A 27,377-nucleotide genomic window follows, 5' to 3' on the forward strand; every position below is an offset into this window, starting at 1 on the left:
TTTTCGTCTGTGTTGTTGTTGTTGTCGTCGCGCTCTTCGGCTTTTTCCGGAAGGCTCCGGCGCGTGACGTCAACGCGTCGCAGGCCGAAGTTCGAGCGATCGAGCAGAGGGGGAGGCAAAATGGCGGAGCTCGAAGATGTTACGCTGGATGGGAAGCCGCTTCATTCGCTCCGTGTGGCGGATTTAAAAGCTGCTCTGGAGCAGCGAGGGCTCGCCAAAAGCGGCCAGAAAAACGCGCTCATCAAGCGCCTGAAAGGGGTGAGTTTCCTCCAGCGGCTTGGCTGTAGTTAAAAAGCGGGGCGCCTTTGCTAATCAAGTTCACTCGCAGCGGAGAGCTGAGCTAAGCGACAGGCCGAAGTGTCGAAGGCTTCGGGAGCGGGAATGCTGATTTAGTGCATGCGCGATGTTTTAAACCGCCACCTGCGCGCTCACAGTAACTAGCAGGTCCTCGACTACGTGTAAGAGTCAGCACAGGTCCGTTTTGTGCGCCGTGTGTGTCTGTTTTTTGCAGGGGAAGTCGGTTGTTCGGCCGTGTGATCCCGAGGTTTGCGAGTTGACTTCGTGCCCGCGCCCTGTGTGAGTTGAGTGTGTGTTTGTAGTCCGCGGGGGCGCGCCCGGCTCCTCTGATGGCTCAGACGGACGGCTGACAGACACTCGGGCCTGGAAAACAGCGGAAAGTCATTAGCTAAACTTTGAGATTCTCGATGGGACAAATTGGCTGGGGAATGAAATTAATTCGGACGTGCAAGGAGTTGGCTTGATGGACTTAGATCGAGCTAATACTCTTACTAAGCCAGTCACGCAAGCTTATAAGAGTGTCTGTCACACCATTTAAATGTTAAACTTGGTTTAATTAGTGCAACAGAGACTCTTATTTAACCGTACACCGTTTTATTACAACACGGGAACGACCCCTTTGTCTTCGAAGTGCTTCGCATTTAAACACGTTGTTTTAGACGATCTGTAACTTACAACGTAGCGAGTGTGAAGTGACGTTTAGCTCCCATTTTCCTCTTTGCATCTGTTTTGACATGTAAATCAGGCCACACGTCGGAAAATCAGACTTCTGTTGTGGTTGTTATGGCCTTGTGAATGGTGCACTTTACGCACCTCCCGTCTGCAGTAAATCGGGCTTATAAACAAACGCGACTCCTCGTCGTTGCGCACTGGACTCGCTCTGGACTGGACAGCGCGGTCCTGCGAAACGCAGAGGCAGGTTACTCGAAATGGAGCGACCACTCAGCGACCATGTGGTTTGTTTACTCTGTCTGTGTGGAGCTGGACGCGGTCGACTCGGTGGGATCGCAGGTTTATGTCATATTTAGTAGTTTAATTTTTGCTGTGAAATTATACCGGTGCTGCCGTCACACCGGGATGCTGGTTCAGTTTTAACAGTTATGTTGATGCACAGTATTGTTTACATGCTTGTAAGCACTGGTTAAACGTTTGTAACCAGAGTTTTAATCAATACATTGCCTCGTTTCTTGCAGATGCATGTTGAAAACATTTCTGATTTCTCACACCACCAGGAAGCTGTAAACACAAATTAAGATTTTTCAAATGTGCCCAGATGACGAGCAGAGCTGGGGGCGGTTCTGAAGGACATCGAGTATTGTACAAAAATTTCAATGATCAGTTTTTCATTTCAGAAGAGGAGATCAAATCTCAAGGCAGATAACAAAAATCTATGCGAATAGCTAATTGTTGGTTATTATTTATCATTTTTTTTCACTTCTTGTTCACAGAATTTCAACAAGTTGAATAAAACTATCAAAAGATAGTGTGTAATACTAACTGTGTACACTAAGTTACTGTATATAAAACAATGAAATACTAACGTGGCAAGAGATTCTAAACTTTTGAACGAGGGTGTTGTGAGCGTTATATTTGGTAACTTTTATAACCTGCCAATTTAAAAAAAGTAGAGCCTCTGTTGCTCAGCTGTTTGTATTAAAATTTCTATTGCGTTTTGCTTTTAGATTTGAAAGGACAGTTCAGAATACATAGCTAAAATTAATAGGTTTCTGCTCTGAAAATTTGGTTTCTGTCTTGTTAACGTTTGCAGCAATATGTAAGCTTCCCTATAAGTGTAAAACAGTCCAGTCGGAGCAGCTCATTATAGCATAGAGTGGTAGTACGCAGGCTTTGGGGCTTCACTAACTTACTAACTAACAGACGTATAAACCGTCACACGTTATGCTGCTGTGGTACATTTGTAAGATATTTTATCAGCATACTCTAGCCCTGTTCAAGGAAGGTTTTCACGTATTACGAGAGGTAGGTAGATTAGAGTTGGGGAGGAAAAAATATTCAGCTACTGGGTTTCTTAAAATACCACCACAGTGGAACTTCTTAGCACATCCAACGTCTCTCGGCATAAGAAGTGAGGCGTGTTTGTAAATCTTTGCTGTAATACGAAATGATGAAGCATGACAGTGAGAGGTGTGAATAGCAGATCATAATTGAATCAGACAAGGAATCAGGAAAGACATTCAAATGACTAAAGTGGACAAAATAGCCCAAGTAGATCACATTCCTCACAAAATCACTTCATCTGAAAACAATCCAAATGTACATCATGTGTATGTCTTATCGTGTGTTTCCTGTGATGAGTTTGCCATGCTAATACTGATGTGCCAGACTGACTGTGTCTGTCTGGGCGCAGCTGAGGTCAGCTCAACTTCTCACACTCGCAGTGTGATCTGAGGAAAACACATCAGCTTATCTCATTTACAAAATGTAAATCAGTATATTTAACTTGTTTTTTTTTTGTTGTGTTTGCTGAAGTGTCTGTTTGGGCATTGTTTCCAGGCACTTATGTTGGAGAACCTACAGAGGACGTCCACCCCTCATGCTGGGCTGCAGCCCAACTCGCAGGTCAGTAAAGCTTAGTGTGGGGTAAGATTTGCTTATTCATGACACTGTTCAAATTTTCCCCTGGTGTCTTTCCTGTGATGAGTTTGCCATGCTAATACTGATGCGCCAGACTGACTGTGTCTTTCTGGGTGCAATTGAGTTCAACTCAACTTCTCACACATGCAGTGTGATCTGAGGAAATACTGGGCACCCTTCCATCTTTTTGTCCTAAACTTTACGATCAAATAGGAAACAACCTACTTTGTTTTACGTAGTAGTAAGGATTACCGATCATCATGTTCACAACTATGTAACAAATCTGACTATTCTGTATCAGTCAAGTCCCGTCTATACCTTTGCGGTGTGCTACAAGAGTCTCCAACTTATCTGGAAAAGGCTGTGTGGCCGCAGGTTTTCATTCCAGCACAACTGAGCTGGAATGAAAGCAGCTTGTTTGATCAAGTTTGCCTCCGTCTTTAAACAAACGACCATGGAATAAAAACCCACAGACACTTGTAAGCTACAACTAAACTCGCAAGTCATTAAGGCTCAGGTTATTAAGTCATTAAGTGCTAGTTATTCTTTTCATGAGACATTTGGTGTGATTAACTGAAGTGTACTGAACAGGATGTATAACCAGTGCTGCAATTGAAAAACATTGGGTTGAATGAATTATTCATGCTATTTATAACATCAGCCGATATACACTAGATATGTGGTCTGTGTCTGTGTTTATTTATTTATATATATATATTGTGTGTGTGTGTGTATGTATGTGTGTGTGTGTGTATATATATATATATATATATATATATATATATATATATATATATATATATATATATAAATAATAAAAATCAAATAATTTAGCTGTTGTCAGATCAAACCCTTTTATCTCCAAAATGGTAACTTTACAGGAGATGAAAAAAAATTGACTTACTTTTAATTTAAGTCAATGGAACCAGACTTTTTTCCCAAGTCTTTTTAGGTAATTTCTTTCAGTCCATTCATCAATAAATGGGTAATTTTTTTTTTTTTTTTCTTTTTTTTTTTTCTATACAGGATTTTTATTTACCTAATGTCTGAGGACTTGGTAGTTTTAAAGCTTTAAATATCTAAAATATCTTTTATTAATAAATCAACTGGAAGTAATGTGGCAAGTGAATGTCTCATTCACTGAGACGCTGCTGCCACTCATCTGCGATAAAGTTACAGTGAAATAACATCTGGTGGCAGTGAATGTCCACGCAGCACATTACAGCCATCCTACTTGTTTACGTTAGTGATTTTATAACTTCGGTTTTGGTCTTGTTGTAGAGATGCATCAGGGGGTCGCTGTGTAAGTGAAATATTTTCGAGACTGGACCCTGAATCTCGGCTCCAAAGTGTGCAGCATAGCGCTAAAGCCCTGGTTCTCAACGACCTTCAGTCACATAGCAATGAAGTCTCGCCTTGCCAGCAGCTACGAAAAGACATTAAAATGAACATTTGGAGACAAATGGACTGATTCACATTTATAAGCACTGCAGTTGTTTCCTGGTACGTTAAATCTGCAACGAGAGACTGTCTCTAAAAAGTTGCAGTTCCACCGAACAAGAAACTGGCGAATGAGAAGTGACTTCAGCCTCATTAATCAGTTGAACATTGACAGAGATTTTACTTTGTTGAGAAGACAAAATGGGTCTTAGCATTTGGGTTGTGACTCCTGACCTAACCTGGCTTTTAATGCAGAGGCTGCCGGTCAGATTTCTCACTCATCCATGTGTGCCTCCACAGACTGTCCAGGCGCTGCACTTGCCCACCTCCAAGTTCCGCTTTTTACGTTCCATCAACATTACGTTATAAATTAAATATTTAGAAAATTGATTTTTGATATTTATAAATTGACTCAGAATCATTCATGTCTGCATTGCGATGCATCTAAGAATCACGTTTTTCCCGCACCCCTAATATATATGTATGTGTGTTTGCTTGGGTGTGTGTATGAAAGGGGTATGTTCACAAACATCAGGAACACACTAGTTTTTTTCTGGAATAGATTGGTGTCTGCTGCCAGAGATCCAAAGATTAGCAGTATTAATTTAGGTTCCGTTTCTATGGCTACAATGGTTTTTCTAATATCTATCGGTGAAATTACTCCAAAAACAGCATACTTGACTTATTATTAATGAAACCAGCTCCTGGCGCTAATAGGGTACATAGGATCTGGGATTTTGAATCAAGCTGAAGTGTGCACTTTTTTATGGTTCAGATAGGGGAGGAGATGAGCCAGAACAGCTTCATCAAACAGTACCTGGCCAAGCAACAAGAGCTTCTGCGCCAGAGAATGGAAAGAGAGGCACGAGAGGCAGCCGAGGCGGATGGTAAGACACAGCAGAGCACAACTTATAGCCCTCAAAAAAGCAAAGTGAACCAACCTATACTGAACCAAAAATATAAAACACTTTAATTTGCTTCCATTTTGCAGCAGTTTGATTAGGGAAAAAAATCCAGTTATTTCATCTTGGAAATAAGTCAGATTGCTGCAGACAGATGTTGGTCACATTAATTCTATTTCATGACCTACTGTGTTGTGGGGGTTTCAGTAAAATCTTGTGTGCAAAAAGTGTTCTGTACATATTGTAGTGTAGATAAGTCGTCCTTGGATTCAGCTCACATATTGCTAGGCCTGTCACAGTTATTACATAACCATCTGATTATTCAAGGTGACGGCAGTTGTTTTCCACAGTTGTTAACTTTCACAATGCAATGGTGTCACAACAAACAGAATGTGAAGTGGATGTGTTTGCATTAACTGACTTGGGGCAAATGCATGTGGATTGATCCTAGTTTCAAATAGCTGGCAGCCCGTTTCTGTGGGACTCAAGCGACATGGTCCTGTGAGTGCTACAGCTCACGTGCACTGCTCATTCACATATTCAGCGTGACCAGATCTGCGACTCCACAGCAGACACACATTTTGTCTCTTTTAGGTCATTTTTTTGTTGAAAGACACTTGTCGCCTGGACTATAAATTGGCCTTTAGAATGCAGCAGTGAGTAGTGTGTGTTTTGAGCTTGAGTTGTGATTTTCATCCAATGGGAGCTACTAGGAATCAGCGGTTAGGAAGCCAGGTAGCTTAATCACCAATTTGGCAACTTAGTTGTTCAATAGTTGCATAAATTGAAGGAAAAAAAACAATTTAAATTGTTATCTGAGAGTAAATAATCAGCTAGAATTTAATGTTTGTCTCTTAATTTAATTGAATTGAATGTGTTTCCTATGATGAGTTTGCCATGCTAATACTGATGCGCCAGAATAACTGTGTCTCTCTGGGCGCAAGTGAGTTCAACTGAACTTCTCACACGTGCAGTGTGCTCTGAGGAAATACCAGGCACATGCTAGATTTCATTTCCTGTTGAATATAACCCACCTTATTTTGTGTAGCAGTTAACATTACTGATTCTGATTCAAGAAAGAAGTGATATGTTGAAAAAGATGTTGTTTGCTCTGTGTTTCCAACTATGATTCCTGCCTTGTGTGGCTTTAGATTCAAACAGCCCTGCAGGACCTGAGGAAGAAGACCACGCAGAGGCCAATGATGACGATTCATCTTACCTGCCAGAAAAGGTTCGCACATACGTTTTCTAAACACTCACAACTGTGTGTTGAGAGTCTGCACTGTGGCTGAACAGAACATGTTGTGAGAGCCAAGATTTCATCTGTGTTTTAAAATAAATTGAGTTTATTGTAAACTAGTGTGGACTATGTCATGTTCACTTTGGTTGCATTTAGGAATGCTGTACAACAGCAAAACAGTTAAGCAGATATTTTTCCTTTTAAAAACTGAATTTGTGACAAACTAATGGACTTGCTGGCTGTTTTATCCGTTAATACACATGAAATATATTCTGACCAAGTGTTCATGTCTGCAAAACAAAAAATGGATGTGTAACTCTTTTGACACCAGGTGAAAAGCTTTTGAAAGCAACTGTAGAAACATGAGCATTTGAGTTAGCCATTGTTTGTAATGGCTTACAGTAGATTTGAGATTAAATGTGACTATCAAATTCTTAAGAAAAAAGGTAAAAATTTGCTATTAAAGTAAACATGTTCTTAAAGTCATCCTGAAATGAAAATTAGCATTTTGTTCTACCTTGATTGTTCATGTCTCGATCAGGCACTAATCATCTCATCATTTAAAAGAAAAATATTTACCCATTTTGCTATCACAGTAAAATCTACTTGCCTCTAAAACATCATTCTGAATTTTGTCACTGTGCACCAGTCGGCATGGATGTTAACCAATAATATTAAGCAATTTTTTCACCTCTTCCTCCCACAGCCCCCAACTATTATTGAGCAAAAATGTTAAGCTCGCTTAGAGATATTTGATACCCTGTTTCACTTAAAAATATGTTGATGTATGGAAGGAAAATGCCTTACAATTTGCATTGACTTAAACAGAGACAGGTGGTGTCTGTATATTTAGAACACAAAATAAATAATACTTTATCACACTGGCATTTAACATTTGTCAAATTCTCATCCTAACAAGTCCACATTATGATTTACACAAATTTCTCTTTGTAAAAATCCATATTTTGTTTTGAAGTACAGTACCTCACTCTGTGTCTTCAAACTCTGTGCTGTTTTGACTGCTTTTGTGTTTGTGTAAGCTTTTCTGAGCGTGTTGTGAATATTGTACTCCAAAAGCAATTTCCACCTCCCTGTTTGATTACCAAGAGAGCATAATTAGACCTATTAACCCAACTGCATGTTTGATTTCAAAGAGAGCATAATTAGTCACATTTAATTGGATTTGGTTTCATACAGTACTTGAAACTTTCAATACGAATCCTTGTATTCATAGTGTTTATAGTATTTTTTTTATTGTAACTATTTGTCTGTTCCAGCTTAGCAGAAGTCAGAAAAATAAATATTGCCTATCTTGAAAACTTCTTGAAGTATCAGTATTACAGTTTTGCCATATGACCCAAATCTATTTCAAGTGATTATTTTTTCCCCTCTTTTTGTCTGTTCTGCAGCGTCACAAGGTAGCGTCTCGTCCCCCTTTGTCCCGAGCAGAAGATGATGAGGGAGGGGATCATGGAGGAGGGTTGCCGCAGGATCCAGGTCTGCCAGGAGCTCGTAGGCTGGATGTGGGCTCAGCTCCAGTAGCCCAGCAACCCTCTGATGCCTCCACTGGGAGGATCTGGCAGCCTTCCTTCTCTCAAGAGGAGGTTGCCACTCCCTCCCCTCCCCGCGCGGTGGCCTCTCTCTCAGTGCGTGTAGTTGGTCAGCCTGAACGACAGGGTCTCGTGCCCCGTCCACAAGAAAGAGAAGGTACTGCCCCTGTTGAAGCAGGACCAGCACATTCGATGCCACAGCTTAGTCAGTCTGCTCATACTCAAGAGGAGAGCGACGACGATGAAGATGATGATGATGATAGTGATGAAGATGATGAGTGGGGCCCTTCTCATAGGAGGAAAAATGCCCGCGCTCCTCCTGTGCACCATCCGCCGGCAGCGTCTGCGCAGCGTTCCAGGCGCAAGCTTCAGCCTCCTCAGCACATTCCACCTCAGCCACAGCCTGTGCATCATTCTCCTCTGCAGCTCCGCCAGCCCACGCCTCCTCCATCTCCACCCCCAGAGCTCTCTTTCCCCATGCCAGACACCCCCAAGCAAAGCCCCCCAGACCAGGACGAGCCTGCAGCACCAGGAGAAGGTGCAAGAGCTGGAATGAGCGGTGCTTCTTCTCCTCCACCACTACAGAGGCAGGAGTCCAGCTCTAGCTCCGGATCTAGCAGCCCAGAGCCACCATCCCAGCGCAGACCAGGCCCTCTCAGCCTTTTGGTGCGCAAGATGGAGTCTGAAGGAGCTTTTGATGGTGGGCAGAAGAAGGAAGAAGAAGAAGAAGCAGATGGAGCAATGGAGGAAGCAGATCAGGAGGATGCACAGATGGAAATGGAGGCCAACAATAGTGCGCTTGAGATCTCCAGGGGAGAAGATGATACTCATGCCTTGAGTGGTGCTGTGGCTCCTCCTGGTCAACAGGATTTACCCCAAGAGGAGTTGCCCAAAGAGCCTGAACTAGTAGCCACTACCCTCTGTACCACCGAAGGCAGTGCTCAGGACTCAGAGGCTGTGAAAGAGATTGAGAGGCAGGAGGAAGAAAGACCTGAGCAACACAAAGAGGAGAAAAGAGAAGGATTAAGAGAGGAGAAGGAAAAAGAGAAGGAGCCTGAGAAGGCCAACGAGAGTGCCCATTTATCGTCAAAACGCCAACGTGAAGCATCTCCTTCCCAGGGCTCTGCCCATTTCCATCATATCTCACCAGCCACCACCCCTCCTCCTGTTACTAAGCGACCACGGATGTTCTCTGAAGTTCCTCCACCTGAATGCCTCCTGTCCCCTTCCAAACCTGAGCAGGTGTCAGTCCTTGTCTCTGGACCACGGCATGCTGACGTAGACGTTGCCATGGAGACAGAGGAGTGTGCTGCTGCACCTGAGTTGACGCCTGAGAAGGACGATGACAAAGACATGAAGCCCCAGGCAGAAACAGACAAACCAGCATCTCCGCAAGCACCTGAAGCAGGGGAGGACACTCAAAGGACCCGTTCTGTGCTTCCTCCATCACCACCACCAGAAGAAGGGGAAGCAGAGAGAGCAAAACCAAAACCCAGAAAGAGAGAAAAATCATCTGAACGGCACTCATCCTCCTCCAGTCACTCTTCATCCTCTGAATCTGACTCAGAATCCTCCTCCTCCACTTCTTCAGGCTCTTCCCCACAGGACAAATCCAGCCCACCAAGTAAAAAGAAAGTGAGTGTTTTGCTTGTCCATGTTATCACTCAATATTTCAGATGTGTTGGGGGCATTTGCCTTTGTTGTGTTTCCTATGATGAATTTGCCATGCTAATACTGATGCGCCAGACTGACACTGTCTCTCTGGGTGCAAGTGAGTTCAACTTAACTTCTCACACGTGCAGTGTGATCTGAGGAAAGCACAAACAAGGTGGTTTGTTTAAAGACCTCATGGAAACAGTGAATACATTTCCAAACAAAACTAGAGGACAGATGACCCCACATCTGTTCATTATCTTTGTGTGTGTGAACTATGAAAATGCATTGTAAAGGAGAGGTGGGTTTTGTTGTATTTTCATGTTTTGCTCTGCTAATGTAGCTTTTGTGTTTATTTGAATCAGGACAAAGAGAAGAAAACGGCAAGAGCAGTTGCAGGAGAAGAGAGAGAAAAACCTTCCAGGTTAGCAGTTACAGCACACACATGAAAGTTTTCACTTTGTACTGATTTTATCAATAGCTCTTTTAAATTGGTCAGACATAATCATGCACAACTTGTCTTCAAAGTATCGCGCTTTTATTAGCGTCGCTTTTCTAGCAGGATTTTTTGTTGCAACTTTCCATTCTGCCTGACCGGTAGGTGGTTTCCAACCTGAAAGGATGCGGATTAATTAAGCCAGTGAACACATGCTTGTGGAGATGTTATCCATTCAGTGTTTAGCTGTTGTTAATTAGCTCAGGAGTTAAATCTGGTGTGTTTGGGAGCAGAGGAAAGGACAGGGGCACCTCAGCCACGATAGAGGACCGCTTTAACTACCCGAGGGGCACCTTGTCCTGGCCACAACAGTTTCGTGTAGGGGTTGACTGTTATGATTTTTCCAGGGCTGATACTGATTATTAGTAATCAGGTATACCAATAACCAATATTTGGGGCAGATATTCATTCACCATAAAATTGATGTTTGTAGTTTGTATGAATTTACGAGAATTTTACTTAACGCCTGACGACGCCGACATGTCAGTCAAGCGAACCAAAACTAAATACCGGACGTTTGTGATATTTCCGCCCAAACAAGTCTCAAAAATAATATACGTTAATTAAATTAATTATCTTCAAAAGCTGAGCCGCATCAGAGGGATCAAAGAGCCGCATGCGGGTTGCCGACCCCTGGCCTCGTGATCTGACCATAGGATCTGACACTTCTCTTGATCTGACATGCGCAGGTTTCACTGTAACCAACACCAAGGCCGAGCCTACTAGCCATTAAGCCAGTCAGAAACAGGGGGGACGGGACTTGCTTTGACCAAACAAATTGATAGATTCAGTAGGAAATCCCGGGAAATACACGTGCAAACGTATAAACTCAGCCATGGAACACAACTATATTAAGCCTATATTAAGGGGAAAATGGAACTGAATAGTAATTTTAGGGCTGTAGTATTATTTATGAGTTTGTTGCACTGTAACTGTTTCAAAATATTTAAAATAAATGGGGCATAGTTTGCTATTATATTTTTAAAAGAAATTAATGTGTCCTTGTTCATGTCATTTAGTCAATGGTTAGGCTACTAATCAATTCCTAGTTTACTTTGGAGTATTGTTATTGCCACCTGCTGACCGTTCTTGGTATGGCTGTAGTATCTGTAGTCTCCTATGCTATAGAAGCAATAAGGTATGTGACTAGTTAAAAACAGGTATGGATTCCTGAGCAGGCCTGCTAGTCCCACGAGTTCTGGTAATCTGCACAAGCTTCTGAAATATAGGCTTATATTGGGTTTGTTTATCTCATGTCTGAATGTTGTTCATGTATTTCAACAAAATTCAACACTATCATTGAAGGGACTAATTCAAAAGCAAAAATTCTTTGACAGTAATGAAGAGCAGGGTTATACATAGACGTATATCTGTGCCCAGGGGCCAACAAGGTATGTGTTAAGTGTGTCGCATACATAGCACCCCCACCCTGCTCACCTCCCGAGCAGAGAAAAAAAGTTCAGGCTCAGGAATTTTTCCCACCATCACCCCTGAAATAGTAATGTAAACATTTTATAGTTATCTTTAAGATAACAAGCAGATAAAAAAAAAAAACATGTCAGTGATTGCAAGAAAAATTGAGTCATGCAGTAAAATTTGTCGCTATTTTGTAAAAAGCAACAATGAGGGAATGTGAATGTTAATGTTTATTTCACTTTGTTGTTCAACCAAAAGTGTTTATGCAATAACAAGCTGCAGTTATGTGTGATGAATATATCAGACGCATTCTGTGTTGCATGATTCGATAGAAACTGCTCATTTAGCCTAGCAGAGCAGGGGAGTCTTTCAAAGTAGCACGTGACAGCAGTTTGTGCTTTAAATGAGCAAAAAAAAAATGACTAGAGTCACTTGTCACTGTAGTTGGCCCACTGGAGCTCTGCTGTAGGCATTCACAGTTTCACACATTCAAAATACCACAGAACACAGAAACCGTATTAGATATGCACATGAATAAAAAAGGTGCTTTTATCGGCGAGGAAGCAAGTTTATATTCTCTTAATCTGGAAAACATAACTTAACGACTCCGGTTATCAGTTGGGCCATCAATCGGTCTACCCCAGCTTTGTGTTTACTCAATTCTGAATACCTGATCCAGCAAATTAGTAGCTTTTTACTTATGGTATGTTCACACTGGAGGTAAAATTGGACCAGTTCCAAACTTTTCCTTCATATGTGCCACCGATTATATTTTTTGTGTGGCATTGTGAATAGTAAAAACACTGATGTCTGGGTAACTTTCATATGTGTTATGGAAATATGATGCATGTCTGATATGCAGTAAAATGACTTCTGTCTGAACAGTCAGACTGGAATTCATGTGGCATATCAGTCCATTGTAATCTTCGTCAGACTTTGCCGCACATTGGGACCGGCCCTTTTTGGCAACGTCATCAAAATGCCCGTTGCTAAGGTTTGCTATGTAGCCAACGTAAAACAAAAAAAACTTTAAGAAAAAAAAACAAAACCATTCTTTTGTTTACCTGCCATGAAGAAAAATGCATATACTAGATTCCTTTCTCTGTTTTGATCAGCTTCTGCATTTAAAACGAGCACAAACATTTTACTCTTTTCTGTAAAATCTGTCCAGCGTGGGTGTTTTTGTGTCTGGTGTTGGTCCTTCATGTTATATGAAAATCTGTTATTCTGTTATTATAGGAAATGTAAAGGACAGCTGTGTTTGTTGGATGAGTGTGCCAGGTAGATTGGTGTTCTTTGGCACAAGCAGATCAGTTCGGGAGGGTGCTCTGTTCAGACTAATGTAAGAGAGGGCACATGTAAAAACAATCTGAACAACAAAATGAGAATTGGGCAATTAATCATATCTGCACAAAATTAATAACTTTTGCTACCTTTTTTTTGCTACCACAGTTGCTACCTTTTTATTACTTGGATATCCAGTATGCTGTCCCTTTTAAAATGTGTGTAGGTGTTTAAACTTGCGGAACCCTCATGTTGAGACCAGATCCCATTTGGGCATGCTCTTTATCCATTATTTGTCATCATAGCAACTGATTACATCAGTAGTTCCTGACCAAATGGGTGAGTGAAATGGAGCGGCAGAAATTCCCACACTTTGCTCCAAGTATCCTATATGCTGCTTCCTGCTCACAGATCAGAGAAAATCCACTCCATATCTGCTCCAATTAATTAATTTATTGACCTATTTTGTTTTATCTTGAATGCATGGACAAGATACTGCATACTTCACTGCTTGAGAATTATATAGTCTATGGCTTTTATTAAATGAAATAAGAGGTTTTGGGTTATGGAGTGCAGTATTAGGGCTATCATGAAGCAACACAGAACAACAATGCTTCGTTTCTGAAAAGTCTCTCCAGATATGGTCCCTCTCCAAAGCTACCATTTATATGAATGAAAAAATCAAACTATTAGAATATGGATTTTAGAAAGATCACACACTTGCTGTTCATGCGTAAAAGCCAGATTCATGGCAGTGTGCAACACTTGAACTATCCTGAAATTTGGCATGGCCTTTTGATTAAACACAGCAGCAGGTTCAGTAAGGATCTCTTGCTCAGTGAGTACTGCACTGGGAAAGTACCTGTATAATTGCACAGCTGAAATAAAGATTAAATTAAATATAATGTGAGAATACTTTATGTACCCCAGTGTACCTACTTGGGAACCACTGCTCTAGCACAACTGATACAACTGCTAAGCTAATTCCTGAGTAGGGGGTTTTTAAGCAGCAGAATATGTCAGTATATATTTCAGATTTTAATTATACCACACATACAGATTCATATACTGATACAAGAATTATAGATGCATTCTCTGCTGCATGATTCATTCGGTGCTGTTCAAATAGCCACGTATGGATTGTATGTGTGCACACACGATTGTTCAAAAGATTATATACTCATGCACTTCATGTGAACCAGTAAGGTCATAGACACTGTAAGGTGCCTGTTACATACATACAACTCATTATTATGTAGTTGAGTGCAATTTCCTGAAGCTGTGCATCAAAGTGACCAGAAGACATGATCCTGGGACCAACATGTTATGCTTATGCATGTTTGTTTTCTCTGGCTGAGATTCACTGATTGGAATACTCTGCTCTACCCTGGCATACAGAGCTGAGTGGCACCACAATGAACCTTCATTCAGAGACATGAATCGGCAATGGGCAATCCAATAAAGCCCTGAACCGACCTGTGTGTGTGTGTGCGTGTGCCTGTGTAAAAGGCTCAGCAGAGCTTTACCAGACCCCAGAGCTGAACCATTGTTTAGCTGGCAAATTTCAGTAGTGGGGCTGTCTGAGTTACTTCATGAAACATACTTTCACATCTGCTTTCCTTTATATTTACCAGCTCTGTAGCTCATGGTTGATGTAAACGGCAGCTCTGACTAGCATGTTGATCCACATTCCAAACCTATAAGGCAAAGAAAGATGATGGGGAAATGTAACCGTCTAAAAACATAGTTCAGAAAAATGATAAACCATAATGATGTCTGTAGAAACGAGGTTTAAATGTAATGAATAAAATATGTTGCCATTTTTTTTTACAACAGCAAGGTGTCTATATTTGTATTCCTAATTCCTAAATATGGTACTGACTCCTGAGACTGCCATATGAGCATTTTATGTTAATTTGAATGGAAACTGAGATTGATCATGGGAGAGCATGTTGAAGTGGTTTGATATTTTAAACAATAAAGAAACATGATATTGCCTGGTGCAGCAGCTCCGTGGATCCACATGCTAGTCAGCTCTGCAGACAGGAAGTTTCATAAATCGGACGCAGCCAAAGTATTTTTATGTTATGTGTTTTGCTTTGGCGTCTGGATTCCTGCTGAATCCTCCATATGGCTTTAAAATCGAACCCACAATTTAAGACGCACCATAAAAGACAGACAGAAAGAAAGTGAAAATCGCATTATTAAAAACGTGAATGTCCTGATTTCAGGTGTATCTGGACAGTTTGTCTTTGTACAGCGCCTTTCGCGTAGGCAGTTTTTTTAATTTATTTATTCAGGCGTTCTGTGTGGCAGCCACGAAAAAAAGCGGTGTGGTCCTGAATGAGGAGGGCCGTGTTCCAATGTGCGCACTCGTTTTCTAGGACACTTCGGTAGTGCGCAGCACTCCGGCCTCCGGGTGCGTTAAAATGCGCGAGCTTGTGTCCGAGGAGGACCCGCGGGAGCAGGCTGGAATTCTGCGCATTAACCAAGCGTTCTAGAACGCGCTTTAAAGAACACGAGTGCGCTTTGTAGGACATAAGTGCGCGTGTTGGGACGCGGCCGAAGAACAGAGCCGTGCTCTGGGAGGTCCTCCTCCTCCTTTTTCTTCCTCCTCCCCTCTGCCCTGTAGCTCTCTTCAACATGGCCGCTAAGTGAACGCCGCTCTGCATTATCACCGACGCATTGCACAAGAAAAAAAACCGACAAGACTCTCACCACGATACAACGGCTTTCAGCCGCAGCCGCGCAGACATGCTGTCCGACGGCAATAAAGGCGGGTAAGGGAGAAACAGATCGCGGAGGTGAGGGAGCGGGAGAGGGGTAGTAGATTTGTAGAAATGCCCCACGGCGTCAGTCTGCTCAGGGGAAACCAGGCTGTGCTAACGCCGGCCTCAGCGTTAGCATAGGTGGCTACGTTTATGGGCATCCCAGTCTCTGTGGAGGAATAAGCGTCTGTTTGTCTTCTGAAGCGGCGAAGCTGTTAATCTGCAAAGGTCTGGTTTCGCCTCGTCTTCATGCCCTGCGTGGTGGCGAGGCGGGAAGGGGACGAGCAGGCGGAGTGGTGTGAACATCTCTGAGGAAAAGGGACGATAGATGGAGATGAATTGGTCAGAAAGAGACGGCGTTTAGCACGGAGGACACATTCCTTGTTCGTGAAATGAGGCCTGCGCTTAGTTTCCTCGTGGCTTTCTCGAAGGGGGACGAGGAGGTCGCCAAGACGCGCTCTCTATTTTTTTTTTCTTAAATTTTCTTCACAAGTGGAAAAATCCCTTAGGCCTGGGTTAGCTAGCGTTACCTGTTGCTGTAGAAAAAGGTGGCCAGGTAAACGTTGTATTCATTAGCTTTGTTACTTGGATACAGCGGTGTTTCTGGGTGGTAACGCATATAGACACAAACTGTACGGCTATGAATGCGTGTGCTTGTGTTCACATATAGTCACACACACACACAGTTGAATGCAATGTACTTTAGCGTTTTAGGACTTTTCTTTGTGTTGTGGAGCTCCTCCCTAACGCAGCCCCCCTGGTTGTTAAGGAAACCGGGTGTGTGCTGTGTTGGGGGAGTTTTGCAGGCAGACCCCCGTGGGAGAGAAGATCAGTTGCTGTCAGTGGTGGAAAATCACAGAAATGCGCTTCGGCTTGTGAAACGAACCACATGTACTTGGGCACTACTTCCTAGCTGAGATGGCAAATCAGCACTGGCATCAAGGCAATATCAGTAGGAATGCTGGACGAGAGAGAGAGAGTCAGTCCAGTATAGCACACTTTTTACACTGCTGTGTCATGTAAGCTGGTTATTTCCCCTGTAGGGCAGTAGAGCATGTGAGCATGGCATCTACTTGTAGGTGTTTTAAGTCTAAAATGAATTGCTTCAATTAAAAATAGCTCCTTCTAAAGCTTAGTGGTTAAAGGAGAAAAATAGTGCTTCATGTTTGGTAGGGCTGTTCGATTACAGAAATTATTCCAGTTGACTTCCAAAAGTCAAGCCATAAGCCGCTTTCACATTTATTTTATGCAAGAATTTTTGTCTTTGAATGGAGTCAAAATGGTCTGTGTGGAATTCAGAAGTGCCTGGAATACCCTGCCTTGGGTATCTACCGATGTTCACGGGTTCAGCATCCTAAAAGAAAAATGGGGTGCTGTGCTGTTTCTGCTTTCTAGGAAAGTGATTAACCCTCAGGAGGGGTATTTAAACAGGTGTGGTATTGTAGCCAGCTCCCTTACTTGTGTCACGGTGTTTCATTTTTATTATCAGTGGTTTCGTCGTTTTTCATGTGTTGAGTGTTCATGGCCTCACATTGATGTGTAAATGTTCACCGCTTTGCTTGATTGACCCCTTCCCAAGCTATTACCATGTGTTAAATGCCCACTTATCTTGAAAATATGGAACAGGATGGAAGCTTTTTTTTTTTTTTTTTTTTTTTAAATAAGGATCACTGGCAATCTTTATACAGTGGACTGGTGTTCATTTCAACATTTTTTTTCAGATACAAGTGACGAGCATGAATCACGTGTTAGTGAGTGAACGTGGGTGAGGCTGCTCAAAGGACTGTAAATGCAATTGTTGTGGCCAACAGATCTGTTTCCCACTGATAGGGTGACCTAATGGATAAATAAGGTTTGATGTTCTTGTCCTAATGGCATAGGCTGCTTTTTTATTGATCTGTTCTGTCGTTCCTGGCATCCATCTCCCTCTAGCATCTGTTTTCTGGCGGTGTCGGATGCTCCCAGATGCTTTTAGTTTATTTTATGTCATTAGCATGTGGTGGTGATAATTGTGTTGGTTGAATTTTGCTTGTAGCCCGTATCAGATTTTTCTTCCCCCTTTGCACTAATAAGAGGCTGCAGGCTGCATTTCGTTCTAGAGCAGCAATGTAGTCCTTGATTGCTAAAGACTGACCAATTTCACATTTTTCTAAGGTTTCACACCTTATAAAACAGTGTTACAGCTTTTCTCACATGTCTTTACTGGTGAAACATGAATGTTGGCTTAACTGACGGTCATTGTAATTCAATCAGAGTTGTTAAACAAGATTTTCAGTTATTAACCTAATAACGATGGCAGTGTTCAGTAACAGTAGTTTGCAGGTTAACTTTACCTAGTAAGCTTTGGCCATTTGATTATTTTGTAATGAAGCAATTTGTAGGGTGTAAAAGTGCAGTTTAACCATACAGAACAAAGTTTGAACAAAGTCAACTTGGCAAGTTTCTTACAAGAAACACAAGTTATATCTGGTTAAAGTAGGCTTCTCTGTAGCACCACTGCCTTACATTGTGCTGAAATTGATTACTGGAGAAGGGGGCTGTGAATCTCCACTGAAGCTTCACAGTCTGTAGATAAGTCTCTGAGGTGATGACACCTTTTTCCTTAACACACTGAGAAGGCCCTCTTTTTTTATTTATTTATTTTATTTTTTTTATTTATTTATTTTTAATTCTTGCTTGCCTGCTTTCACGTGCCTCTCACAATACTACTGTCAGTCAGTGATGGCCAGAGTGGTCAGAGTGGATAATAGTATTTTTGCACACGATCTCAAGAGTCTACACGAGGGCCATAGTAAAGTCTAGTGTCAGCTGCTTGTGCCTTATTTGCTTGTTTGTGTTTTGCACGGGTCACTTCTGATTGAGTGACACCAGTCGGTTAATTTTGTTTCAGCAGTGTTTGTGATTCTGGCTTTGGATGTCATTTTGTGTCTGTGAATGCATGTGTTTTTGACCCTGACTTTGGGTGTCATTTGGCTGCGGAGTTATTTATAGTTATAGTGACCCAGATCACCAGCCTGAGCCACCTTACCTCTCTCTCTCATTTTGCGCATGTTGATTTCTCCCTCTGTCCTTTGATATGGAGTGTTTGCGAAGTGTGTCAAATGTCAGCTATTCATTAGCTCTAATGCAGTTTATTGAGGGCACTAACTGTGTTTACTGATGACTTCATTCCTACTCTACTGCTTTGTATTTGTGTTCTCCCTACTCCCACTTTTTCTCCTTTTGTCCCTCATCTTTCCTTCTGTTCCTCAGTGGTGATGTAATTTTCATTGCAATGCATCTCTCTCTCTCTCTCTCTCTCTCTCTCTCTCTCTCTCTCTCTCTCTCTCTCTCTCTCTCTCTCTCTCTCTCTCTCTCTCTCTCTCTCTCTCTCTCTAGGGATGTGAAGCAAGCTGCAGTCGCTGAGCCCACAGGACCTGTTGCTATGGAGCTTGAGGAACGCCCTGAGTCACAGAGCACGCTGGCCCAACCTGCCCCACAGGGGGCGCCAGAGACTGCGGAGTCACGCCCTGATGAGGTAATGAGGCCTTCTTTAAAGAGGCCTGTGGAGCAAAAAACCCTAAGGAACGGGGGAGGGATATAGAGTGAAAGTATTAGAGGATGTGCCTTCACATTCATCTTTGTAAGTAATAAAGAAAACTGTCCTTCTAGCTTTATTTGCAGTGGTGGTGCAACATAGCAACTCACATTATGTAGTGTAATAAAGGCAGATCTAAGTGACGAATTCTGCTCGAACTGTCACTGCTTAAGAATAAATGTATTACATTTTGTATAATGCTCCAGTGGAAAGCATGTAAAGTCTTAATATTTTTAATCATTCCATTTTTATTACTTTTCTTGAAAAGTAATTGGCAGTTAAGTGTCATGAATACATGCATAAGATACAGGAAAACTGAAAAGAAAACAAATTGTTTTTTTTTCTTTCCCCTTTAAGATTTGTAGCTGTACACATTTAAAGTATCTCTCAGAGCAACCCTCTCCCTCCCTCTATCTCTCTTTCCTTTTCTGTCTCTCGCTCCTCTTTTCTCTCTCTGCTGGCTGTTATTACAGTGTCAGAGGTTGAAAATGGCTAACGGCGTGTGAAATTAGACAGCCTTCAGCTCACTGGCAAGTTGGTGTGTGCGTGAGCGGGAGGTGTGTGGCTGTGATGTCTAAAGGGCTTGTTATACATAAGCGTTGTATGTTGGTCTGAATCAGTGATGACCAGCCTGCTTGTTAATTAGCTGGTTTGTTGGATTGGTTGTGTTTGAGCAGAGAAAATGCCAAAGTAAGCTAGACAGGGTACTGGGGTTAATAACCACCAGCTTGTAAGGTAAATAAGGCCAGTCCGTATATGTGTGTATGTATAGTGTTCCTATGTTCTAGCGTGCTATTGTGATGGCTTACATTTACGTAGATGAGCAGTTGTGCAACATGCACAAAGCTTGTACAGAGGTGGGCGAGTTTCCATGAAAACTGTGAGTGAGTAATGTACCACTCAAGCTGTCCTAAAAAAAAAAGTATAAATTAAGGATTAGATCTTAATGCAGTACATGTGTTTATGTAATGATATTTTAAACGCACATTTTCATGCGTAAAGCCACCTGAAAAGAAATTACTAAGGGGTATTGCTAAGGCCAAGCAAAATAGCCAGATCAGTGCCATAGTCACCCAAGGCCTGGCTTTGAGTTTAATACATGCTTTGTTGTATTATTTATGTTGTAGTTTGAAAAGTTGAGTTGTCTGAAATTTATCAGAAACTGTTTATTAGATGGTGCATTAGGGTCTGTCACACCAGCACTTAGCCGAGAGTAGAAATGACCAGATTCGTAACCAAGCTGAAAGACAGCAGACATAATCTTTTTGTTACTGTTTTAATGATTTCTATATAGTATCGCCTTAAAATGTCTCCTGGATTTGATGATTCACATGCTGTTGTAGGAGCTCTTTGACAGTCTGTGTGTGTGTGGGTGTACAAGGGAGAGAGTGGATTAAATGTAATAGACCCTGACAGAGCGTGTGGAGAGAGATAGCCAGGCTCTTAACCCTCCTTTCCCCATTTCTCTCTGTTACTATTTCACTTTCTCTGCTTCAGAAGTCCCTTATTTGCTCTCTTTCTGACACCATGGTTCCCCTTATCTCCCTCTCTTTCCTCCTACTAAACACACATCTTGCTCTCTCACTCTGTTCCTTCTCTCTTGATCTGGTGGTATGACTGTGTTGTGTTTTTAAAAACCCACTGATTGCTTTGTTGTGAAGGTGAACTCCCTTCTTCCATTGCTCATACTGGTACCTGCGTTACTACCTCCACCTCTCCTCCACCTCTCCTCCACCTCCATCACCTGCCAAGCTATGTCCCAGCGGCTCGGCTGCGGCTGAGCTATCCCCTCAGACAGAGTCGACACTGCACACTTAGCATCACCTGACGGAATCCTGGCGGATGATTGGCCACGCTGATCACCACACAAACTGATGTGGCCCCTGATTTGACTGCTCAAGAGAAGCCCTCAGAGTTGATTGGGTGGGGGAAGTGGCGGCTGTTTTGAGAAGCTGCCACCTCTGTCACACCTGCACCTGCCCTCATGGTTCACCTACAAATCCTGCCAACTTGCAACCAGATGCTACCGGACTTCTCCATGCAGCAAGATACACACACAGTGGTTTAAACGCCGCGACCATCTGTGTGTTTGTCCTGCTAGTTCAGCAGCATGCTTTCCTTTATAGACTTTAATGGACTCAAGCTCACCTTATAAGAGTCAGCCCTCATCTGCTTTACCGCAGCAGACTCATCTCCAGAGTTAAAAAGTAGAGCTCGGACTTCCTCTGCTCTACTGTTTTGGCTTGGACTTCCGCCTATTTCCCTGTTGGAGTTTGACGTGCTGCTGTGATTTTGTGAGTCGTCAATCTGGTTGCTGCCACTTGCTGAACAGTTTGTTTTTTGATGAGCTTTATTACCACCTTTGCTCAAAGAGACAAAATAACTTTTCGGAATAGCAAGTGTCATGAGCTTTATCAGAGGGTTGCCTGGAAACTGTTTATCCTGCTGTTACTTTTAAATATGGACACTTCTATATTTTCATGAAGGAAGTACATGGACAGTCTGTGGTCAGTCCAGCCACCAGCCTTTCTGACCTAATGCCATCTCGGTGGACAAATGGCTGCCTAAAGGAAAACAGCCAAAGACTTTAATCAGCGCAAGCTTGGGGATTAAAAATGCCATTGCGGTGAACCTTGTCTGCAGTGTGGATTATGGACTTTGCTTCATTGTGATACAGTTCTTTCAGCAGTAGCTTTGGACTGGTTTCTCTCAACATGCTCTGCCAGATTGAACAAGAGCTAAAGCATTTTCATATGAATACCCATGTTTTCATAGACTACCTTGGATACTTGAAACATCACAAAATCATGTCACTCATTCAACAAAGACTGTTTCTGTTCATCAGAAATAATGAAAACACATCAAAGACTTTCAGTTTGATTCAGAAAATCTAAAATTTCTCCTTCACAAAGTCAAGGCTCAGCAAAAAGAGCAGTACCTGTCAGCCGGCCAATCAGCACACTCAAATTGTGACCGATTCCCGTCCTCAGCCTCTTCTGATTGGACCCTTGTTGCCTAGATACAGTGCACACTGCCGTGTGGTTGGGCCATAGCCAAGCCAGTGAGGAATCAGGTGTCAATGGTACCAGGAAATACCCTTTTTTTTTCCCAAGATGCATTTATTTTTGATAAAGTTATCACAGTGCTTTTTTTTTGTTTTGTTTTGTTTAAGAAGGAGGGGTGATTTTATTTTAGAGGTGTTTATCTTGTCATACTGTTTAGATTAAGCTGGGGGTGATATGGTTTGTAGCTTTATTTATACAAGCAGTGGAATAGAATATGGGCAAAGCATGCATTTCATAACATAAGTTCAGTTTAAGTTGCTAGAATTTAAGGAATTGAGGTGTTTTTTGGACAGACAGCAAGGCAGCTAATGGGTTGAACATTCAGAGCTTCTGTCTGTGGGATTAGTTCATCTAATATGTTTTCATTGATAGTTTTATGTCTCTTCTTTTTTTTCTCTTTTCTATCATCCCCCCCCTTTCCTGCTGTCTCTCCTGGCCGGGTGTTGTCTCTCTCCGTCTTACCCCTTCCTGCACCCACTTGGGCCTTTTTTTTTCTTCTTTCTTTTTCTTTTCTTTTTTTGGTCATCCTGTCTTTTCAGAGCACCACTCCAAAGGCATTTGCTGCACGCAAGATTTCACTGACTAGTAAGTCGTTCTTTTTTGTGTATGTCCAAAGGATTTGCGGGACTAGAAGTGCTAATGTGGCTGACAGTGAATGGAAGTCAGTAGCTGCCTGTTATCATTATTGTAACTATACTACATGGTGGGCTGATCCCATATGTATTGTTAGTAACCTTAGCTTTTTGATTTAGCTATTCTTTAAAAAAACAGAACTAGTGTTTTTGTTTGTTTTATTTTAAGTTTGTCATGTTAGTCTCTGTATTTGCTTGTTTGAATGCTGTTTTTTTTTTTTTTTTTTTTAAATCTGCAGGTACTAAGCCAGAGGGAGCATCACTGACAGAAACGGAGTCTGGGGGTGGAGCGAGCAGGAAGAGGAGGTGGGGCTCCAGCACAGCAGTCACTGCCAAGAAGCCTTCGATTAGTATCACCACAGAGTCACTGAAGGTACAGAGTTGCACAGACGCGATTTATCGCTGTACCAACTTTTGCAGTTGTTATCCACTTGTTTGTTCTGTCATTTACCACAGTTTTTCTTTTCAGTAATGCTCTCTATTCCTCTGTTTGCTTTAGCGTTTGCCAGTAGTCTAATCATGTTAATGTATTTCTTCTATTTGTTTTTCTTTCTATTTGCAGTCCCTGATTCCAGATATTAAGCCACTGCAGGAGGCTGTGGTGGAGCTGCACCCAGATGAAGGGCGTTTCTCTGGTGATGAGGACTCCAGCCAGCAGGTTGACCGTGAGGAGGACCAGGGGCTTAAGATTAGACGCACTGTAACACAGGTACTTGGTGCAAGATTCAGTTCATTAAGGGGAATCTGTATGTAGAGATGAAATGTTCGTAGCTCATAATAGTCATGGTGCCACTTAGAATATACCAAATTATACAATTTTTTTTGGGGGGGGGTAAATAGGTTGTCCCATCTGAAGGACAAGAGAATGGACAGAAAGAAAAGGAAGTGGATGAAGATGAGGAGGAGGAGGAGGAGGAGCAGGCAGAAGGAGAGAAAGAGAAACCCCACAGGAATCAGAGGGAGAGCTTGTCAGAGGTTGCAGTGGAAACACAAGGGGGAGACGCCAAGAAAGGTAACTTGTGGTGTTGGTGTTCCCAAATTATATTTTTAAAAATGGAATCAGTAGAAGCCTCTGCCTTTCAGACCAGACACTCTCTCTCTGTCTCTCTCTGTCTCTCTCTCACAGCCCATACAGGTAGTAAGTCATCTTTGAAATGCTGACTGTTGATCTTTGTAGTAAATGGTGTATTTCTTTTTTTGCTTTTGTTTTTGTTTCTCTTTCTTAGTGACTCCTAATGATTCTCTAGTGCGTCGCTCGATCAGTCAACAGAAAGTGTCTGTTGCTATTGATGACCCTGTACGCACGGGCCGGCAGCTCTCCCCTCCTCGAGGCAAAGTCTCAAACATCATCCACATTTGCAACTTGGTGAGGGAGCGCTCTGAGTGTGTGTTTGGGGTTTATGACTCATGGTTAAAGGACTGTAAAGCCAAGTGAAATTCCAAAAGTCTTTACCACTAGAAGTGCACACAGTTTGGGCGTTACATATCAGAGTAATGAAATGACAAAATAAGGATTGTTGCTGTGCTAATTAGTCATAGTCTTTTAATAGGTTGCCTTCCCTGACCCACACATTTTGTTTGTGTGGGTGTAGGTACGCCCCTTCACTTTGGGCCAGCTCAAAGAGCTCCTGAATCGGACTGGTACAGTGGTTGAAGAAAGCTTCTGGATAGATAAGATTAAGTCACACTGCTATGTGACGGTGAGTCTTTTTTCCATTGCTTTGTACCACATCTGTTTCTCATCATTCATCTCTTTTAGAGTCTTGCGGTTACTTACAGGATGTTTATGGAAACTAAATCTTGATCTAATTTAATTTCTAAGTGAGTCTGGTCTCTTGTTTGATCTTTCTTGTGCAGTACTCCAGTAAAGAGGAGGCAGTAGCAACTTGTGAGGCGCTTCATGGTGTGAAATGGCCATCTAGCAATCCCAAAGTGCTCCGAGTGGACTTCTGTGAACAGGACGAGGTACTTTATATTTTCGTTTCAATCTCTGCTTAAAGCACAGATTCAGTCAAAAATCAAATACAGTTTTCTCCTTATTCCAAAGTGTAGTGGTAAGATGTTTGGTTTCATCACACTTTACTTAACTACACCATGTGGTTCAGTCATGTCAAATAGACTTACTGATGTGGCTTCTACCACTTTATGATGTCTGTGAAAATGAAAAATGTAATTTTGGCCAAGTGGTTGTTTTTACTTCTGCTTTCTGATTTAAAATAAACAAACTGATTTTGTTTTGCGGCAAAATATGTTGTAAACTTTGTTGCAGGATGCTTTCCGTAAAATCTCACGCTTGGGTGTTTTTAATGGCCATCTGTAAACTTCTCTCATCTTCCCCTGTCTTCCTCCCCTCCCTTTTTCTATCTTTTTTGCTACTCTCCAGGTGGACTTCCACAAAGGTCTCCTGACTGGAGATGACCCGCGAGTCACAGGGCCTGTAGCCCGTCCCGCTGCTGCTCCTCCACCCCTCATGCCTCCAGCACGAGAGAGGGAGAGAGAGAGGGAAAGAGAGAGGGACATTGGCACCACGGCAGTGAGGGACCAGTGGGCAGAGCGAGAACGGGAGATGGAGCGCAGAGAGAGGACGCGGTCAGAGCGGGAATGGGACAGGGACAAAGTACGAGACTTTGGCAGAGACGACAGAGATGCAGGCAAGAGATCACGATCGCGGGACAGGAGACGTAAAGAGCGAGGAAAGAGCAAAGAGAGGAAGGCAGAGAAAAAAGGTAGGGAGAGAAGTATTTTATGTACAGTATCATGACAAGCTGCATTTTCATTGCACCAAAGCAAATTGCTTCCATTGTCAGGTCTTTGGGGTCGCTAAAGGTTGAGTGGAGTAAAATAATGTTAATAGGCCCGTTTTCATTTTTTCCTCCAGCTGTTGTAATTATCCCCCATTCAGTATATGTTCAGCGCTGGTTCCTGCTTTGTGTCTGATCCATGATTAGACATGCACCAGTGGTTTAATAGTTTAGGATGCTGCCACATTAAGCATGCACAGTAACGTTATTATGGAAACTTTAGAATATCCTTCATTGCAGTTTAGTCTGATAAGCTGCATTTCCACCAGAAGATGTTGAAGAGATGCTGAATAGATCTGTTTTCACAAGCTCCTACTTCACTGGTCACATGATGGTGTCTCTGCATGTGTGTAATATATTGTAAAAGTTTCCACATTAACATTTAAATATAGTGGTCTGCTGCATAGAAAAATTTAGCTTCTCATTTGCATAGTATCAAGAAATTCTCATGGCTACTTATCCCCCTTGCCTGCTTACCTCCATTGCTGCCTGTTTGTATAAAAATGAATGGGATGTAAAGCAAGAAATACTTTGCTCCACTGTAGTAATGTTGTGTGGTTTTTTTTTTTTTTGTTTTTGTTTTTTTTTTTTGTTTTTTTTTGACATCCCCTTTGCCACAGAAAAACCAGAGGAACCTCCTGCCAAACTACTGGATGATCTGTTCCGTAAAACCAAAGCTGCTCCATGTATATACTGGCTGCCACTCACTGAAGAACAGGTCAGAGACCCATACATGTGTTAACACTTCTAAAACTTGCATACACTTCTTGCTTGAACAACTGGTTCCAAGGATTAAACTTGTTTTCCGTTTCTTGTTTCCACAGGCGGCTCAAAGAAGTCTTGAGCGAGCGGAGCGGATGAAGGAGCGAGAGAAGAGGAGGAAAGAACTGCAGGAAGAGGAGGACAAAAAGCGAGAGGAAGAGAGGAAGGAAAGAGTGCGTGCACGAGAGAGGGAGGGAGGGAACGCAGTGAGCGGTAGTGGAAGCTCTAACCGGCCTGCAGAAGGAGAGAGGGACAAGGAGCGAGAAAGAGAGAGGGAACGTGAGAGGGGTAGAGAGAAGGAGGGAGAGAAGAGGAGAGACAGCAATAGAGGGAGAGCGAGCGACTCCAAGCCTTCAGGGGGCAGCAGACGCTCGCGGAGCCGCAGCAACCCCTCTAGAGACAGGCGACGCTGAGTAGGAAAAATGTGAGCGCGTGTTGTGCGTGGTGTTTAAGATGTTTGGATGCCACCTCTGCTGAGGCCCAAGTATGAAGCAAAAGTTCAGTGCTGAAAATCAAAACTCAATTGTTTCAGGAGTTTACACTCTTGATTTTTTTTATTTATATATATATATATATATATATATATATATATATATATATATATATATATATATATATATATATATATATATATAAACATACACTTTGGTAGCATCACAAACATAGTTGTATCTGCTGTACATCCTTTTTTTTTTTTTTTTTTTTTTTCTCCTTTTCAGGGCTTCCATCAAACTTTTTTTTTTTTTTTTATATACGTTCCAGATTTACTGTTGTAAAATTCTTTTGTGTTTTCAGAATTAAACATCAGTCACACTTTATTTTTTTTTTTCCCCACTCCCACTTTCAGCCTGAAATACATTGTCAATGTTTCAAGGCCCCACCAGTGTTGGAGGAAACTT

The 27,377-nt window shown here is 42.2% G+C and overlaps 1 protein-coding gene and 4 non-coding genes across 5 annotated transcripts; all 5 read left to right on the forward strand.

Moving 5' to 3' along the window:
* Window positions 1–86: 86 nt before the first annotated feature.
* acin1b (apoptotic chromatin condensation inducer 1b) lies at window positions 87–27,018 on the forward strand. Its single transcript, XM_037547028.1, has 17 exons — window positions 87–258; window positions 2,812–2,877; window positions 5,108–5,219; window positions 6,386–6,465; window positions 7,884–9,659; window positions 10,043–10,101; window positions 19,020–19,158; window positions 22,823–22,868; window positions 23,155–23,288; window positions 23,478–23,624; window positions 23,756–23,927; window positions 24,142–24,281; window positions 24,508–24,615; window positions 24,773–24,880; window positions 25,299–25,641; window positions 26,337–26,434; window positions 26,541–27,018. Exons 1-17 carry the CDS (start codon window positions 121–123, stop codon window positions 26,889–26,891), a joined length of 4,017 nt encoding a protein of 1,338 aa, XP_037402925.1. The 5' UTR covers window positions 87–120; the 3' UTR covers window positions 26,892–27,018.
* LOC119262674 lies at window positions 2,601–2,711 on the forward strand. Its single transcript, XR_005129814.1, has one exon. It is a non-coding gene; the product is annotated as a small nucleolar RNA U6-53/MBII-28 (small nucleolar RNA).
* LOC119262670 lies at window positions 2,947–3,057 on the forward strand. Its single transcript, XR_005129810.1, has one exon. It is a non-coding gene; the product is annotated as a small nucleolar RNA U6-53/MBII-28 (small nucleolar RNA).
* LOC119262672 lies at window positions 6,113–6,223 on the forward strand. The gene has a single exon (XR_005129812.1). It is a non-coding gene; the product is annotated as a small nucleolar RNA U6-53/MBII-28 (small nucleolar RNA).
* Window positions 9,731–9,841, forward strand: LOC119262671. Its single transcript, XR_005129811.1, has one exon. It is a non-coding gene; the product is annotated as a small nucleolar RNA U6-53/MBII-28 (small nucleolar RNA).
* Window positions 27,019–27,377: the final 359 nt, after the last annotated feature.

This window comes from Pygocentrus nattereri, chromosome 2 (assembly GCF_015220715.1).
Source record: "Pygocentrus nattereri isolate fPygNat1 chromosome 2, fPygNat1.pri, whole genome shotgun sequence".
Lineage (NCBI taxonomy): Eukaryota > Metazoa > Chordata > Actinopteri > Characiformes > Serrasalmidae > Pygocentrus > Pygocentrus nattereri.

What these genes read in the sequence shown, in the direction of transcription:
- acin1b (XM_037547028.1), top strand. Translation starts at nt 121, where the DNA reads ATGGCGGAGCTCGAAGATGTTACGCTGGATGGGAAGCCGCTTCATTCG. An exon ending in GAGGAAGGCAGAGAAAAAAG is followed by an intron (nt 25,642 to 26,336) that starts GTAGGGAGAGAA and finishes CCTTTGCCACAG; the next exon opens with AAAAACCAGAGGAACCTCCT. An exon ending in TGCCACTCACTGAAGAACAG is followed by an intron (nt 26,435 to 26,540) that starts GTCAGAGACCCA and finishes TTGTTTCCACAG; the next exon opens with GCGGCTCAAAGAAGTCTTGA.